Source organism: Myotis myotis, unplaced genomic scaffold (assembly GCF_014108235.1).
Source record: "Myotis myotis isolate mMyoMyo1 unplaced genomic scaffold, mMyoMyo1.p scaffold_m19_p_17, whole genome shotgun sequence".
NCBI lineage: Eukaryota > Metazoa > Chordata > Mammalia > Chiroptera > Vespertilionidae > Myotis > Myotis myotis.
In genome coordinates, this window is record NW_023416321.1 from 3,043,574 (window position 1) to 3,061,123 (window position 17,550).

At 47.9% G+C, this 17,550-nt stretch overlaps 1 protein-coding gene across 7 annotated transcripts in view; it reads left to right on the forward strand.

The window, feature by feature from the left end:
• Positions 1–13,341, forward strand: part of GRB2 (growth factor receptor bound protein 2) — a 60,809-nt gene extending 47,468 nt beyond the window's left edge. For 4 of the 7 annotated variants that reach the window (XM_036338929.1, XM_036338927.1, XM_036338926.1 and 1 more), the window contains 4 exons: positions 512–609; positions 6,901–7,023; positions 10,279–10,447; positions 11,240–13,341. In XM_036338929.1, coding sequence (XP_036194822.1) covers positions 512–609; positions 6,901–7,023; positions 10,279–10,447; positions 11,240–11,425 — 576 coding nt within the window. In that variant the 3' untranslated portion in view covers positions 11,426–13,341. Of the gene's footprint in view, positions 1–511; positions 610–5,889; positions 6,647–6,900; positions 7,024–10,278; positions 10,448–11,239 lie in introns of those variants that run through there. The other 3 variants (XM_036338928.1, XM_036338931.1, XM_036338930.1) reach the window with 3 other exon arrangements.
• Positions 13,342–17,550: the final 4,209 nt, after the last annotated feature.

The window sequence follows — 17,550 nt, forward strand, 5'->3', positions numbered from 1 at the left end:
ATGTGGTATTTTGTGGAAGAGCCACACTCAAGGGGCCGCAATTTGCCAACCCCTGGCCTAGCCTATCTGTGGAACTAACAGGGAGCAGGATTGGAGAGAACACTCGTTGGGGATCTGAAAACATACCTGAGTCACTGCTGGAAACCTGGAGTAGTCAGGTCCCATTTCCGAGTCTGTTCACTCAGTGTTTGCTGTTTTCTAGAATCTTCACTCCCATACTGATCTGTTACTTTCCCCATCATCCTCCCTTCTGCTGTTCTGCTGAAGGTTTAATGCTAGATGCTTGGGAGTCTGAACTCTCATTTCCAGGGACAGTTCCTTTTTCTTTTTAACTCTCAGGGTTGACATAATGCTTGAAATTTCAAGAAGATTTTCTTGCATCCATGTACCTGATAATACTTCAAATAGCACCTTTTACAAACAAACCTAACGGCAACATAATTGCCTTGGTGGCTGCCCTTTAAAGAGTGAAAAGGACATAATTGTATGTGTATTTCTTATTTCTTTTTAGGTTTTGAATGAAGAATGTGATCAGAATTGGTACAAGGCAGAACTCAATGGGAAAGATGGCTTCATTCCCAAGAATTACATAGAAATGAAACCACATCCGTAAGTTGGCCCCTACTGTCTCCCAAGGGTCAGACCTGCTTGCTTGTTTCCAGTAATGTTTTTAAACTGAAATGCATGTTATACTTTTATTCAGCCTTCCCAGGGAATTAACAAAGCATATTGATTTTGCATATTCATGTTAATAATAGTATATAATGATAATATAACAGTCAATAATAAATAGTGTATGTTTCAAAAAAAAAATAGTGTATGTTTCAGATTAATAGTATTTGCTGGTGATCTTTCACTAATGAAACAATTGTTTCATTTAAAACAATAGTTTATATACTATTACATAATAATAGTATATATGTTTTTGATTATTAATAACTATCAGTGATCTTCAAGTAATAAAACAGTTTTTCAGGTCCATAATTCTTTTTCTAAGAAAGCCTTAGGGCCAGATGTTTCATAGTTCTGTATTTTTGTTTTTTAGTTTTAGAAAGGGTACTAATCACAGGGTTTTATATTGATATGTTTGATTTTCCTATGAGACCATATCTTAATAATCTTTGTATCCTCAGAGCACAATGCTTGGCCTATAATGGGTTCTCAATAAATGTTTATTGTACTCACTGCCCTTGCTCTCCACTTAATGTTTCCATTTCAGAGAAAGAAAAATGCTCTTACTTTAAGCTGCTGAGAGCAGTGAACTTTTTTCTTTTCATTTATTTTTTTCTAGAGCTCCTCCTGTTCATAATGATATGTGACACGGTGGGACCCTGGGAGCCCTAACAATCACTGTCCTCCCACCCTCACTGACCACCTCTCTCATTGGTCCCGCTCCTACCCCTAAAGCAGTCTTTTCGTGCTTAGTGTGTCAGGGGAACTGAGGCTTCCAGTGCTCAGACTAGACTGCCGCTGAGGCATGAAGTTCTTTCCATCTACTCGGTTTAACACAAGTGATAAGACTTTTAGATAACTTGATCCACTTTGAGTATCAGCCCATTTGTCCCTCTCCCCCGTTGTTACGCTCTAATGTGTACCAGCATTTCTCTTCCTTCAAGTACGAGAGCAAGATATTAACCACACCATATCTTTTTTTTTTTTTTTTAATATATTTTATTGAGTTTTTACAGAGAGGAAAGGAGAGAGATAGAGAGCTAGAAACATTGATGAGAGAGAAACATCGACCAGCTGCCTCCTGCACACTCCCCACTGGGGATGTGCCCGCAACCAAGGCACATGCCTTGACCGGAATCGAACCTGGGACCTTTCAGTCCGCAGGCCGATGCTCTATCCACTGAGCCAAACCGGTTTCGGCAACCACACCATATCTTACACAGAGCCCACATCATCTAACATCGTCTACATCATGTTACACAGAGCTCACCTCACCTGGCACAGAGCTTACAGTGTCATAGAATTAGAAGGGACCTTTAAGATTGTCTAGTTTATTCCTCTTTATCCTACAAATCAGGAACACTTCTAGTATTTTTATTTCAATGCTAGTAATTTATGAATATAGTTCTCATTATAAAAGACTCATAATATAGAAAACTCTAGAGCAGCCGTGGGCAAACTACGGCCCACGGGCCAGATCCGGCCCGTTTGAAATGAATAAAACTAAAAAAAAAAATGACCATACCCTTTTATGTAATGATGTTTACTTTGAATTTATATTAGTTCACACAAACACTCCATCCATGCTTTTGTTCCGGCCCTCCGGTCCAGTTTAAGAACCCATTGTGGCCCTCGAGTCAAAAAGTTTGCCCACCCCTGGTCTAGAGCAATGTATGAGTTTCTGCCCATATATATACCCTTTTCAGAGGTAACCACCACTTAATAATTAAATGTGGGCCAAATGCTACCTTAGGAACTGAATCTGTTCTAAAAGATTATTCACTTTCTATAAAATGAAACAAATGACGCAGGAGCTTCACCATAAAGCTATCTGTTGGTCAGTAACTCTTACAGTTCTTACTATGTGGCAGAGACTGCTAGGTGCTGGGAAGTTAGGTACAGTAGTTACATTATGGACGAATGCAATTTCCATGTCGTTAATATGAAGCTCTTTGAGAGGTCACACCCAGAAAGCCTGAGCCTGGACAGAAGGCGGGGTTCCCTGCAGTTGGGAATGGGAAGACACCTTTATCTACAGACATTTCTGTAATGAAATTGTGAGGCACTCAAATATACCTCTTTTACTTCAGAAGACAGGCACCTTATAATGGCTCAATAGGAGTTTCATTGAATGATTTACAAGGTGAAAACCAGTCTAATTTATAAACTTTTAATTCTAGTTTTTGTTTGGAATTTGTACTGTCTTATAACTTATATGAGTTGGGTCTCTCACCACGCCCCCACCACCACCACCACTACCAGTTTTTTGTCTTAAGATTCCTTGGAGAATTTGTCTTCATTTATACTCCTGGGAAGTATACTAAGCACTGCTTTGCATTCTTATAGCTACTTAACATCAGTGTTTGCTTTGGGGGCTGTGCAGGCTTTTCATGGACAGATGATGGAATGCACTGGGGCTAAGGGAGAAGCTGTTGGGTAGTGGTTACCGGGAGTGGGTGGGGCTCCTTGGATCGCAGTGCTCCCTCCCTCCCTCCCTCCATCCCTCCATCCATGGAAGCCAAGTAGCATGTGCAACCTGTTCATTCAGTCCTTCCTCAGAATGGAGCAGGGCTGGCTAACCTGTAAAAGGCAGATAATGAATATTGTGGGCTTTGTGGGCCACATGCAATCTCTGTCATGACACATACACCTCTTCTTTTGAATTTTTTAAAACAGCCTTTAAAAATTTTTTAAAAACAGTCTTAGATTATGAGCCATACAAAAACTGGGCAGATTTAGGCCAAGGGCCATGGTTTGCTGACACCAGCGCTAAATCCAATGATAACAAAATCAACTTAAGTTCCTTTTCATTTTCATATTTCCAGGCTGAAAGGGAATTCAACAGAACACCACACTGTAATTTTTGTGTTAAACTATTAAGAAAATATAAGAATCCTGGCTGGTGTGGCTCGGTTGGGTGTTGTCTCCTGCACCACAAGGTTGCCATTTGGATTCTCACTTAGGGCACATGCCCGGGTTTCGGGCTCAATCCTGGTAGGAGGCATATGGGAAGCAGCTGAACAGTGTTCCACTGTCATATTGATGTTTCTCTCACTCCCTCTCCTTTCCCCTCTAAAAATCAGTAAATATATTTTTAAAAAAGAAAAATAATAGGAAAGGCTACCTTTCTTAGAAAGTAATGGTCACTGACCTGATTGGTTGGCTAGCCTTTAGGGAGAGTCACTCTCACACCTGGTTTCTCACAATAAAGAACTTTGATTGAATAATTGATCAGGAAGCATCCAGCCCAGTCAGTTATGGTTCAGTGGCTGAGCGTTGACCTATGAACCAGGAGGTCACAATTCAATTCCCAATCAGGGCACATGCCCAGGTTGTGAGCTTGACCCCCAGTGGGGGGTGTGCAGGAGGCAGCCAATCAATGGTTCTCTCTCATCATTGATGAGATGTTTCTCTCTCTCTCCCTCTCCCTTCCTCTCTGAAATTAATTTTTTAAAAAGGAAGCATCCAGTACAGGTGCTCTTCACAGACTCTGGCTGAAAATCTACTCCACGGTCTAAGTGAGTTGTTAAATAAGACCATGGCATTGTACCTATGCTGTGGCTGGTCTTACAGGCATGTTTCATGTTACAGGGCTGCTCTGCGGCTGGATACCAGTAAGTACAGTTAGTGTCCATTTCATAGCTGTGGGAGAGCACAAAGTACCAGTCTCTTCTCCCCTCATCCCTCCCTTCCTCTTCTTCACCCCACCCCAAAACCTTTGGTTTCTGTTAGGAAGAGGGAAGTTTAAAATGGAGTATGACCTAATATAGCATTTGAGTTAACAAATTAAACACAGACTATAAAGTGATTGTTGGCATTAGTGTTGCAGGATGAGTTGTAGATACTGGGGGTGGATCCAACTATGAGCTTTCACATTAAATGCATGTGGGTGGGGGGCCTATGGGGTGCAGTAAAGAATTAAATTGCAAAAGAAGCGCCTCCTCCCATTAGCTTCTCCTTTGCTATTTGTATAATAGCAGAGATGGTATAGACCCATCTTTCTAAAAGTTTTTAAATTTTTGAACAGAGCCATGTGGTTACAAATAAATATCACCATTAAAAGAGGCTAATCAAATTTATAAACAGCATAAAATGCTATGGAAATGTAGGTTGATAGTATTTAAATGTTGTAACAGAGTAATAACATTCTTCATATAGTCTAATAGTCCTTATATTGTGGGACATCCTTGGCGGGGGTGAGGGGGAATGTGTGTGTGTGCACGCAGCACGTGCTTAGTAAAAATAGGAGCAGATACAAAATAAATATTTACTTAATAAAGTCTCCAACTAATTTTCTATGTTTCAATCTGTGTGCTTTTAATGGAGGTATGTTTACTTTGTAAAAATTCCAATTAGTAGTGTACTTTACTTCACTAAAGTTCTTGTTCTTTAATTGAAAATAAAATTGAGTTAATTTTAAACTGGGGGCAAGAAAACCCTGTAGCCATATTTGTCTGTCTATCTGTGCACCATAAGGGAAGGTCTAAAAACATACACATGTAACTGCCAACAGTTGAGGCCTCTGGGGAGTTTGAGCGAGGAGTCTTGCTTATTATTTTTACTGAATGCACATCTCGGGTATTTTAATTTATATTTATTACTTTTAAAAAGTAGGAAAGGAAAGAAAATGCCTGCTGCTGGGAAGGTCTTGGGGGTTTTAGGAGGAAAGAATGTGGCTGTTGAGTAACTTCACCCCACCCCAGGCAGATGCCTATGGTGCGAGTACATTATAAACTTGACAGTACCAGAGATTAAAATAGAAAACATTCAGATGGTCTCAATACTGTTAGCTCTCCTTTCATAACTGGAGCTCGTCCTGTTTTATTAATATGTGATTTTTCTTGTATAGCCTGACTTCCAGGCACTGGAGGACTTACCCTTGAATTATTCATAGAAGCAGGAAGATAGATTGTACCAGCTCCTAGCAGCTTGGCATTAGAGAAGCAAAATGAGAAAGACACATGTAGGGTAGGTAGATTTAGGAATGTTTAAAGGTTACTAATGGCAACTTCTGAATGTTAATTACCATGTAAGGAGTTCAATGAAGCAGACAGGTCTTTTTAAAAAATACATGTTTTTATTGATTTTTTTAAATTTTTATTTTCTTTTAGAAAGAGAGGAAAAGAGAGGGATAGAGAAACAGAAATGATGAGAGAGAAACATCATCAATAGGTTGCCTCCTGCACTCTCCTCACTAGGGATCGAGTCCGAAACCCAGGCATGTGCCCTGACCGGGAATTGAACCGTCAACCTCTTGGTTCCTGGGACAACATTCAACCACTAAGCCACACCGCAGGGCAGACAGGTCTGCATTAGCTCTAAGAAACATAGCTGCTTTTAAAAAAATAATCATAACAATATATTAAAGACAACTTTGAAAAGAGAACATTGTTTTCGCAGCTTATCCATCTTAATTAGTTTGGTTTTTATGTGAAATACTTAGGCAGCTGTGACTTTAAGCTTTTAAAGTGTTCTCCTCCTCTTCCTCCTGGTAAGTGACAGGCCAGTTGCTCACACAGTTTTCCATGAATTCACCCTCTTTCTTGTCGCCAAGGTGAATTAGCATTGAGAGCAAAAGAATCTAACTTTCTCCAAATGAAAAATCGACTTTTGCAACTAGCTGCCTATACACATGATAAATAAATTACGATGTTCCTGATGGCTCCTAAAAGGTAAACTTGGAGCAGGGACAGCAGAGACTGGCTTTGAGCGGAAGGCCAACCCTAGTTACTAGTGGAGGCTGCCCTCTCACAGCCTGAACCTCTTCCCTTCGGGCTGTTACAAGAAGTAACCCTGTCTCCAGCCTCTGGGCCTTCCCGCTTTCCTGCCCCATTTCCCACCCTAGCAAAGCTGCAGCCTTATCAGATGGCAGCAAGAAGGAGCCTGTTCCCCTCTGCTTCAGTCGGTACCTGGGATGTGGACTTGCAATGAGTCAGTTGGGAGCCCAGGGGGCTTTGGCCCCGGAGGCCCATTTGTAAGTGTCTACCTTTACAGGAAGAGTGCCTTCTGGGTCACTTTCTGGAGAGTGGGGTAGGGGAAGGCGTTTGAAGGGAGATAGTCCATCTCTCAAAGGAGGGCCTGACGGAGTGGCGTGATTGGGCATGTTGAGACTGAAGGGTAAAGAGGGAGGCCCTACCCCTGTCAAGGAGTGTTGTTACATTTCGGAGGCTGCATATCCCACTTCTTTCTGGGGAAGCAGATGTTGACCGGCTTGCCTTCCTTCCTTAGGTGGTTTTTTGGCAAAATCCCCAGAGCCAAGGCAGAAGAAATGCTTAGCAAACAGCGGCATGATGGGGCCTTCCTTATCCGAGAGAGTGAGAGTGCCCCTGGGGATTTCTCCCTCTCTGTCAAGTAAGTATTTCCTGTGTTGGTTGCCGGGATCCTTGTCTCCCGATGACCTGAGTTGGGAAGCCATAGGCCAGGTGTCTGATGACACACACCAAAGGTTGCAAACTGGTAGTATCTTACAAATCAGGAGATTTTACATTAAAATACTGCTTTCTGGCCCCTCTTAAGAATGTGTTCTAGCAGCACTGGGTTTTGATTCCCCATGGAAGCAGTCTAGTAGCTGAACAGCAGCAGCACTTTGGACAGCACGTGCTTGCCAGTTTTCCCTAATCCCCACCACTCCCTAGTGTCTCCTTACACACAGCTCTCCTCACTCCTCACCCTGTCCTCTGGGATCCTGCAGCTCTCTCTAACAGCTGCCTTTTTGAGCCCCCACCAGGCATCTAGCTTCAATCTACCAGCAACAGCCTAGGCCTGTCACATTAATTTAAAAGGTCACCACAGGGGTTTGGGGTGTTGTTGGTTGGTTTTATTGGTGTGTTTTGGTTTTTTTTTTGCGTTTCCCTGTGGTAAATTTAAATGTGGGAAGGAGTTGGTGAACAGAGACTAGAGAAGGCAGAAAGTTGTATCACCCTGAAGTCACAGAGAATATAAATTGGAACTTAGAAGATTCTAAGCAAATCAGCCCCCACTTGTGACATAAGAATATTTCATCAAATTGTCATTTCCATATGCATTTGATTCAGTCCTTTTCTAAAAGTTAATAATATAGAATCATAGGAACCCCGCCCCTAAGAATCTTACAAACCAGTTCATTTATATGATAAAGCAGTGATTCGTTTTACTTTTTATTTTGTGTTAATCCTCACCTGAGAATATTTTTTCTATTGATTTTTAGAGAGAGTGGAAGGGAGGGGAAGAGACACACAGAGAGAAACATCCATGTGAGAGTGCTACATGGATTAGTTGCCTCCCACACTCGTCCCAACCAGGGGCTGGGGATCGAGCCTAAAACCGAGGTACATGCCCTTGACCAGGATCGAACCCGGGACCCTTCAGTCTGCAGGCCGATGCTCTGTCCACTGAGCCAAACTGGCTAAGGTGTAAAGATTTTTTTTCTGTTTCAAAAATTAATTGAATATCTTGTTTCATTTTAAGACCAAATATATAGTTAAAGTATAGACTTTTTAAATATAAATTTAAATTTAGAATTTTTTTTTTCTCAGTGAAGATATGGGAGGTGATTTCAGGTGGCGTTTACAGTACCTTACAGATATGTTTCCAGCGTAGTTTTTAGTCTCAACATGAAAAAGTCAAACTGGATTTAATAATAAGTTTTTCTCTTCTAACAATGGCTTTTTTTAGTAGACTTTATTTTTTAAAGCTGTTTTAGGCTCACAGCAGAGGTGAGTGGAAGGTACAGAGATTTCCCCTTCACCCCCACACTCCCCCATGCTTTTGGTGCTTGACTAAACATGCAAATGAGGGTCTGGCGAAGAGCACCTCAGATGCGAGTGTCAGTGTGCTTCTTCTTAATTTGTTTTTCATCATCTGTTTTCCTTACATTTTATCCTGACCCGATTGTAAACGAAACAGCATCGGACGAGGAGTGTGAGCAGCCAGTAAACTCCCTGGGCTTCCCCATGGCCGGGAGTGCTCAGCTGGGGCCTTGTCTGGTTGCCACTGATCACAGCACACGGCAGGAGGCTCCCACACCCCTCCCTCTTCTCAGATAAAAGGTTGAAAGAGTCATGTATTTATTGTTTTAGAAATAAGATTTGAAACCAATGTCGTTAACCATCTTGATCAACGCAAACACCTTTCCAAAGGAGGTGCAAGAATCCCGTTCTCCGAGGCGTTCTTTAGTTTCAGGATGTTTGAGTCTGTGGTGGGAAGCACTGCGGTCCTTTCAGAACCGAGCTCGCTGCACGTGGATGGACTCTGTGGGGCCAGAAGTCTCCTTGAATACGTCCTTCCTCATAAAGCTTTCTCCCAGTCCTTCTCTTTTCTCGCTTGAAATAGCAGAACTGCAGGCCTTTCGTCATGACATCGATGAGATGTGGTTGAAATTTAACTCGTGCTTAGACAGTCCGCCCATGGTAAAATCGGGTTGTTTCAAGTCGTCCTCTAAAGTACTGTTCCTAACACTTTGCATCTCCTCAGTGGCTTCCTGGGAGCTCGGTGCTGCCACCTTCTGGGTTGTTCAGTTTCTTTAGCTTTAAGACTGTCGGTCCAGAAGAAAGACTAGTTTCATTCATTTAACAAACCTCCTTAGATGCCTTTTGAGGGCTGGGCAGTGAGTGGGACAGGCAGAGCCTTTGTGGAGCTGCTGTGCTGGCCTCGTAGTGCTGTGATGGTGGGCCATCCCGCTCAGTCAGCTCTGCGTGGGCCCGTGTGGAAGGGAGCACTTACCTTGACCAGGTGATAGAGGAGCCTTTTCGGGGGCCAGGAGGGCCGCCTGGACCTCTTGTTGTCCCAGTAGATTATTTTGTTCTGAGACCTTTTCCCCATGCGTAGAACTAAAATCCCTGAATAGAAAACATGACTTGCCCAGGTGGTGTGGTTCAGTGGTTGAGCATCAACCCAGGAACCAAGGGGTTGCCAATTCGATTCCCAGTCAGGGCACATGCCCAGAATGAGGGCTCAATCCTCAGTGGGGGCCATGCAGGAGCAGCCAATGGATGACTTCCTCTCTCATTGATGTTTCTCTCTATCCCTCTCCCTTCCTCTCTCTCTCTCAAAAAAAAAAAAAAAATCAATGAAAAAAATATTATTAAAAACAAACAAAACACATGACTTTACCCAGGTACAGAGAACTATTGAACGTATGTCCAGTTTCTCCTCTGCATACCTCATTCCCTTTTCCACCTTTTATAAAAGTCTTTAAAAATCACATAAGATTTTATTTATTTAAATCACCCAAGATTTTAATTTTTCTTAATATTGTTATTATTCTTTTTTGCACTTGGAAATGTAATTAAATCACACTCCTTGCCTTAAATAGGCTGTTTCTTTCATTTGGTACCATGTGGGGCATGCCATCCCTTAGGACTTTTATTTATAAATGTCTTCAGAATTAGACTGGTGGACAGGGTTTCCTGCCTGGCAAGGGTGCTTCATGGTGTCACTGGGAGTCATCAGTCCTAATGGAGGGGCCTCGGGAACCCTGTGAGCATCCTAACCCTCCAGGCAGGAGTCACGCTGTGTGGCAGCCCTGGGCCGTGAGGAGTGTGGCCTCCTTGATGGGCAGGTGGCCTGGGCTTAACCAAGGCTGAGCCCCCTAACCTGGTCTCCTATCTATTCCCTGCCTCCCCCCAGGTTTGGAAATGACGTGCAGCACTTTAAGGTGCTCCGAGATGGAGCTGGAAAGTATTTCCTCTGGGTGGTGAAGTTCAATTCTTTAAATGAGCTGGTAGATTATCACAGATCTACATCCGTCTCCAGAAACCAGCAGATATTCCTCCGGGACATAGAACAGGTGCCACAGGTAAGCCTCAGAGAGAGAGGTGGGTCATCCTTAGCAATGAAAACAGCTCCTCAGGCAAGCAGGTGCCTCTTCAAAGGATTGCTTCTGGGGCTTCCACACTCAGTGATCAAAGTGTTACCCTTAATTCATGCCAAAGATTTGAATCTGAAGTAAGTAAAATAAAATAGGTTTGCCTTCTCCAGAGGCGGCTCCTCCGGGCACTGCGTTGCCCGTTGCCCACCTGCAGCCCTAGGAAGGAGGGTCTGTAACACACTCTCCAGTACCCTTTCCCTGGAAGCATATTGTGCAGAGAGTCCTACCTGGGAGGGAGGGAGGCTCACTCTCCCTTCTCTATTCCAAGTCCTGAAACCCTACCATGTGCCCGCTGAGCACACCTCGTTCAGTCAAGCTCTGGACTTTCTGACCCTATAAAACTGTCAGGATTTTACAAGTGCTACAGTGGTAGGGACTGAAGCATTTTCCAATCCTGGGGTATTAAACCAAACCTGATGGCCATTTCCAAAGTTCTTTCCCCTTGAAGCAGCCCTTGCCACTCTCTGCTTAATAATACGGCACAACTGGCCACCAAAGCGAGACCTGCCCTAATAATTTCTGAGCATTGGTGAAAAGTCACACTGTCCCATGTAAACTTAGAACATGTACAAATAAAGGGGGTGGGGAGGGGTTGGGGATTTACTGCGGGAAATGTAGAAAAGTTGGCACTCCTCTGTAGGCCCCCCATAACCAGTCCCACTCAGGACTGGCCACGCTCAGGACGCAATGTGTGTGTTTCTCCCTGCCCCTCCTCTGCAGCAGCCGACGTACGTCCAAGCCCTCTTTGACTTTGATCCCCAGGAGGATGGAGAGCTGGGGTTCCGTCGGGGAGACTTTATCCACGTCATGGATAACTCAGACCCCAACTGGTGGAAAGGGGCTTGCCACGGGCAGACCGGCATGTTTCCCCGCAATTACGTCACCCCCGTGAACCGGAACGTCTAAGAATCAAGAAGAGATTATTTAAAGAAAGTGAAAAATTTAAACACATACAAATGAATTAAATCCATGAGCTGCCTCTGACAGCAGCCTGAGCAGGAGCTCCGAACACCTGGCGGGGTCACCTGGTGGCCCTCTCACTTTGGTTGGAACTTTGGGGGTGGGAGGGGAGTTGGATATAACAATGCCAAAACTTACCTATGAATTAAGAAAGAGTTTTTATTACAAGTTTTCACTGCTGCCCCCAGTTCTCCTCCTGTGTCCTTTTTCATCTTTTTTCTCTTCTGTCCATCAGTGCATGACGTTTAATGCCACATATAGTCCTAGCTGATGCCATAATAAAGGAAAAGAAACCAAGTGGGCTGGTATCTTCTCTATGCAAAATGTCTGCTTTAGTCAGAATGACTGAAAGGACAGCCACTGCCGGGTTTCCATAGCGACGCGGGGGGTGGGGGAGTGGCGGCTTACTCTGTGCCCGAGGGGGCAGGACGGGACTCTGCCCTCCAGCCCCTACCATGTATTTTGTCAGAGTTGGACATGGAGGGGCAAAAGGAAGGCGGGTTGCCCCCATACCTTCCTGAGAAAGTTAAACTGCAAGCCTGTCTCTTTCCGGCATTGCTTTCCCTCCCGAATGGCATCACTGAGCATGTTGTTTTCATAGTGCCTTTTTCCTTACTTCAAGGGTTGCTTCTGAGTGATGTTTTCTGTTTGTTTGGTTTACAATAAGTTAAAGACAGGCCAGAGCTTTTCAGCCCGTGTGTCGCCTAGTCTGTGTAAATGCCTTTCCCTCAGTGGGGGGAGCACAGGTGGAGAAGAGCAGGTGCAGGCAGAAGTGGAGGGTGTGGCCTGCTGCCTGTCCCGAGCCAGGAGTTGCTCAGGTTCGGCTTTAATACTTGTGAGCCCCGGGAGGTGACAGGAGTGGAAGCCAGTGTCTGGTCGCTGCCCAGGGAGCAGTGTGGCAGCTGCCGGGGCAGGAGGACAGGCTGCAGCTCTGCCCACACTGGACTGGGTGTGGCTGAAAGGGGGTCAGCGTCCTTGACTTTGCCATCTCAGGTGTTGTCTGCCCCCCTCCTTAATCCCCAGAGACCCCTGACTCAAACCCTGGAGCCAGCAAGTTTCAAACACAGGAAAGCCGGAGGAATTTAGACTGTCGCTCTCCCTCGGTCAGGATGCGCCGTGTTCCTACATCCAGGATGCAGTGGAAAGTGAGCTTCACTTCATCTTTCTTGCTCTGCAAACCAGGGGTACTGTTCATGCCTTTTCTCTCTCGTGTCCCCACCCAACCTGCCCAGGTGAGCCTTAGGGCAGCGTTCACGAAGCAGCTGGGTGGTTTTCCTGTCTCCATTCACAGCGGGCTGTGTGTGTAGCTGCTCCACCCCAGCCCCCCAGAACTCAGTGTCTCCAAGAAGCAGGGAGAGCAGGAAGGGAAGACTGGAAATGTAGGCAGGCCGAGTCCACGGAAGAGCTCTCTGTCCGCCTCCTGTGCCAGCTGCTTGCCCCTCGGAGCCATGTGCCTGTGAACTTTCTCCACCCAGTCCCTCCCCACAGCACAGCCGGCCCGGAATTGGTGGCTGGTGACAGCCTTGGGTTCTGAAGCGGTCGTCGGAGTCTCCTTGGCCTCTGGTCATGGAGCTGGACTCAGAGGCCCAGGAGGTGCTGCTTCTCTGGACAGAATTCGGCCTCTCCTCGCTCCCTCCCTGATGGTAAAGGAATCTGGCATTCTGCACCTGGACCACGTGATTGTTTTATTTTGGAATTGGTGTATATCATGGAGCCTTGCTGAACTAAGTTTTGTGTGTATATATTTAAAAAAAAATCAGTGTTTAAATAAAAAGACCTATGTACTTAATCCTTTAACTCTGCGAATAAAACTTGGTAGTTAGTGATTAACTGTGAATAATAAACCTACAATGACTTCTTCACTCTGTATCTTTTTTTGCCTTCGCCTTAAGATAAAAACCTAAAAACTGTCAGGGAGTCGGGACTTGGGTCCTTATTTCTGACTCACCAGCCCCTTAGGGGGGTGGGGGGAGGCCAGGATCCCTGGGCCCCTGGAGGAGCGATGCCCACCTGGGCTCTTGGAACACTGGGGGAGCTTGTCCGCAATCAGATGTCCAGGCCCCGCCCTCACACACTCTAGATTGGGGTGGAGGGCACAACAGGTGTTCTTGTCGGTTCTGATGGAGACCGTAGACCACACTTCGGGAACTGTGGGGACGAAGAGCACAGCTGACTTGGTTCTTGTCCCTTCACCCACCTCCTCTCCTTCCTACCCCCTCCCCACTTCGTGAAGGCCAGGACAGAATGGTCTGTGCAGAAAGCAGTCTTGTTGTTTGTTTGTTTGTTTTCAGAGAGAGGGGGGGAGGGACAGAGAGAGAGAAACATCAATGATGAATCGTTGATTGGCTGCCTCCCCCAAACCAGGCATGGGCCCTAACCGGGAATCAAACCATGACCTCCTGGCTCGAAGGTGGACGCTCAATCATTGAGCCACACCAGGCAAGCTGTGCCAAAGCACTCGTGATGTGCCAAGTAGCTAAAACATACTTGTCTGTTTTTAGGGCGAGCCTCGGCCCATTCACCCACACAGCACTGGCTACAGAAGACCAACAAATAAGATTTGTTTAGAGAGTGAACGGAAAAGAAACGAAACCCAAGGAATTTCCACTTGTATTCTTGGTCTGGTTCCTAAATAGAACCCAGCACCCGACCTCAGCTGTGGCTGCCCAGCTCAGACGGCGTTTTCAGTTCCTTCTCGGGGACCGTGCGTGAGGGGGACTCACCCAGCACTGGCCTGCGGGGAGCCGCTGGTCGCACGGTCCACCTAGGCCCCTCTGCTTCGAAGCTGAGCAGAAGTCTCCAAAATGGGGCTATTGACGTGAAAACTCAAGGCAGCCACTGCCAGTCTCCTTGAGGCTCTGCGCTGTTCGACCAATGGCCTCAGAATTTCATGGGGAAATGGCTGCTTTTGTGCAGTCTGTCTGGTTACAGGCTTCTTGGTGATGGCATCCTCCTCCGACCGTGGATGTGTGATTCCTGGAGAGGCATCTGGGTGGGAGCGTTTGGGAAGACTCGCCGCCTCTGGTGACTAAAAGCTACAGGTGGGTGAGTAGCTACAAGGCCTGCCCTTGCTCTCTCTGCAGAGTGGCCCTGCCGCAGCTGGAGCTTGGTCGCCCTCCTGGCGCCCCTCAGACTTGGCGGCCTAGGAGTCTGTGACAGAGGCTCGTCTTCCAGCGTGACGGTGGCCCTGGCTCCGACCGGGTGCCCCAGGCGGTCTCACGGCGCCTCTCCTCTCCTGCCCCGTTGACCTGCTTACGGTAGGTGGTCTTCCAGTCAGAACGTTTTACTTCCCCAGAGTGCCCGGGTAACCAGGAAAAATGAAAGTGGAGTTGTATTTGGGCACCTTGGATGGAAATACTTCTAACTCCTAGACGCTGTGGTTACGTGCAGTGCAGATGCCCCACACCTGAGCCCTTTTACACTGAAGAACAAGAGAGGATGGACACGCTCAGAGTCGGCCTCAGTTGGGGGCTTAAATGCGGCTCCAGGGGTGACCGGCTCCTCGCTCCAGCCAGAGCCCTGAGGCAGATGAGTGACGTGCTCTCCACCCAATGGCCCGAGTCAAAACCCTAAAGGACCACCTCCCCGCTGTCAGGAAGTAAGTGCCATCTGTGTACCAGCAGCACTGACTCGTGAACAGTAAATGGTGGTGGTGACCCCACTCGCTACTCAGAGCACTCCAAGCACCCCTCCCAAAGCTGACGGCGTTGGCTTAAAAGGCACACAGTATCCAGGCCAGAGAGAGACTCCTGGGACCGTCTTTCAAGACTTGGTTCTGGCCCAGCCAGGAAGCAACACTGGCCTCGGGTCTCCAAGGACAGTCTTACTGGTTAATACAGGCGGACCTGGGAGGTGTGGACTTGGGCCCAGCCCACACAGTCAAGCCAGGCACAGGCTTTTTGCTGGTGGAGGGTCTGTGAAGCTTGGCAAAGCGCAGCGTAGCGAGGCAAGGGGTGCCTGGCCCCGTGCCCGGGTTTCGAAGGCAGTCACCCCAGGTGGCCTCTGGGTCTGAACAGCCTCCCACAGGGCCTGCCTCCCTCCCGGACCGATGTGGCATGAGTGCCGAGCCAGGCCAAGTGCCCTCAGGTCTGAAGCCAAAGGGTGAAGGGCTGACCCCTTCCCTTACTCCTCCCCTAACCCCTTCCTGTGCCGGGGAGTCAAAGGGTACGGCGCCCCCTTTTCCGTTTAGCCCACGCCAGGCTTCTGTACGCGGTGCCCGTGCTTTCTCCGGCGGTGACGGGTGTGTTGTGTGCGAGCTGATGGGAGCGAGAATTCCAGACAAGCAGTGTGGTTGGCAGTCGGCAGGGGGAGCGTGAAGCAGATGGGACTCGAACCAGGTCTCGGGGGAGATTGGTTTGAATAGAACACGGAGACCCAGCCCACGCGGCAGGCGGCACAGTGTTGGCAGAGGGGTGTGGTGGGAGGAGCACGGTGTCCCCTGCAATGAGGAAGAGTCCAGGTGGGTTGGTGGGGCTCGGAGCCCAGGCCGAGCAGTGCCCACGCCCCCTGCCGACGCAGAGGGTTCCACAGGCCCGGGCGGTGAGCCGCAGGGTGAAAGCTGACTTAGGGGTGCACAGGAGAGACCGGGGGGGGGGGGGGGGCATGGGGGAGGTGCGAGGTGCTCGCTCAGGGGAGCGAGGAGCTGTGCCAACCTCCTGTGGAATTCGCGTCATACGCGCCACTTCTAGGCCTGGCTGGGTGCAGGAGAGCAGGGAGCCACCAGCTCATCGCGGGTGAGCTCTTAGTCACAGCACCACCCCGCCCTGACGTCCCGGGGCCACACCGGAAACCAGGCAGCAAGAGAGGCCCTGAGAGGCCCAGCTGAAACGTTAGTTTGGGGGAAGGAAATGGAATTGCTCATCGTGATCGAAAATGCGCGGAAGAGGCACGAGGCCAACGGTCTGGTAGCCGAGGTGGCGGCTCCTGGAGCCCGGCCCCGCTGCCCTTACTATTTTGACCTCGTGTCCTTGTTCAGTCACTGGGCAGGTGCTTGTTGAGAAGGTCACATGCTTCGTTCAGGCCTCTGCTCAGATACGAGTCCCCACTCAGAGAAGCCCTGCCTACATGTGATCAGTCGTCGCCTGGCCTCCAGCACTGCCTTTCTGCACCGCCTGCCTCGCCGCCTCACTGGGGGCGCACATTCTGCCCACCTTCCCCACCAGACTGTAAGCTCCTGGGGGCAGGAACTCGCTCAGGGTTGCATCCCTCGCAGCTGGAAGAGCGCCTGGGACATCCGGGTGCTTATCCATCACCCGAGGTAAGAAAAGTCTGTCCCAGGCGCTGCTACACATGAGGCCCATGGTGCCGGCAGCCCAGCCTGGCCGTCTGCTGGGGAGGCAGCCAGATAATGCCTCGGTGGGAGGACTGGCACAATGAAGAGGAGTGTGGGAGTCTCGAGGTTGGGGAAGACCAGACAGTTATGCATAAACAGAGCTAACCACTGAACAGGATGGTCACTCTGTGGAGAGGGAGGGGCGCATGCAGGGCAGGAGGCCTTGGGCAGGAGGCGCTGCAAGTTCCAGAAAGACCTGCATGTAGAGAGGGGGAGAGAGAGAGATCGGGGTCCAAGGAGGAGCTGGCTCAGGCAGGGGCAGAAGCTGACGAAGCGGGGCCCTGTACGCCTCAGGAAGGAGCTGGAAGTGGGAAGCCCTGGGGGCTTGGGGTTTGGGGCCATTTTAAGGATGGCTTTATTGAGATACAATTCACTTGTCACCAAGTCACCCCTTTAAAGTATACCATTCGATGGTGTTTAGCACTAGTCACGGTTATGCAATCAATTTTGGAACATTTATTTCAGAGAGAAGAAGGAAGAGGGAGAGAGAAAGAAACATCAGTGATGAGAAAGAATAATTGATCGGCTGCCTCCTGCACGCCCCCTACTGGGGACCAAGCCCAAAACCCGGGCATGTGCCCTGACTGGAATGGAAATGTGACCCCCTGGGTCATGGATTGGCGCTCAACCACTGAGCCACACCAGCTGCGCAATTTTGGAACATTTTCGTGATCTCCAAAAACAAAAACACAGGCTCAGTCACTTCCCACTTCCCCCAACCACCACCGGCCCCAGAACC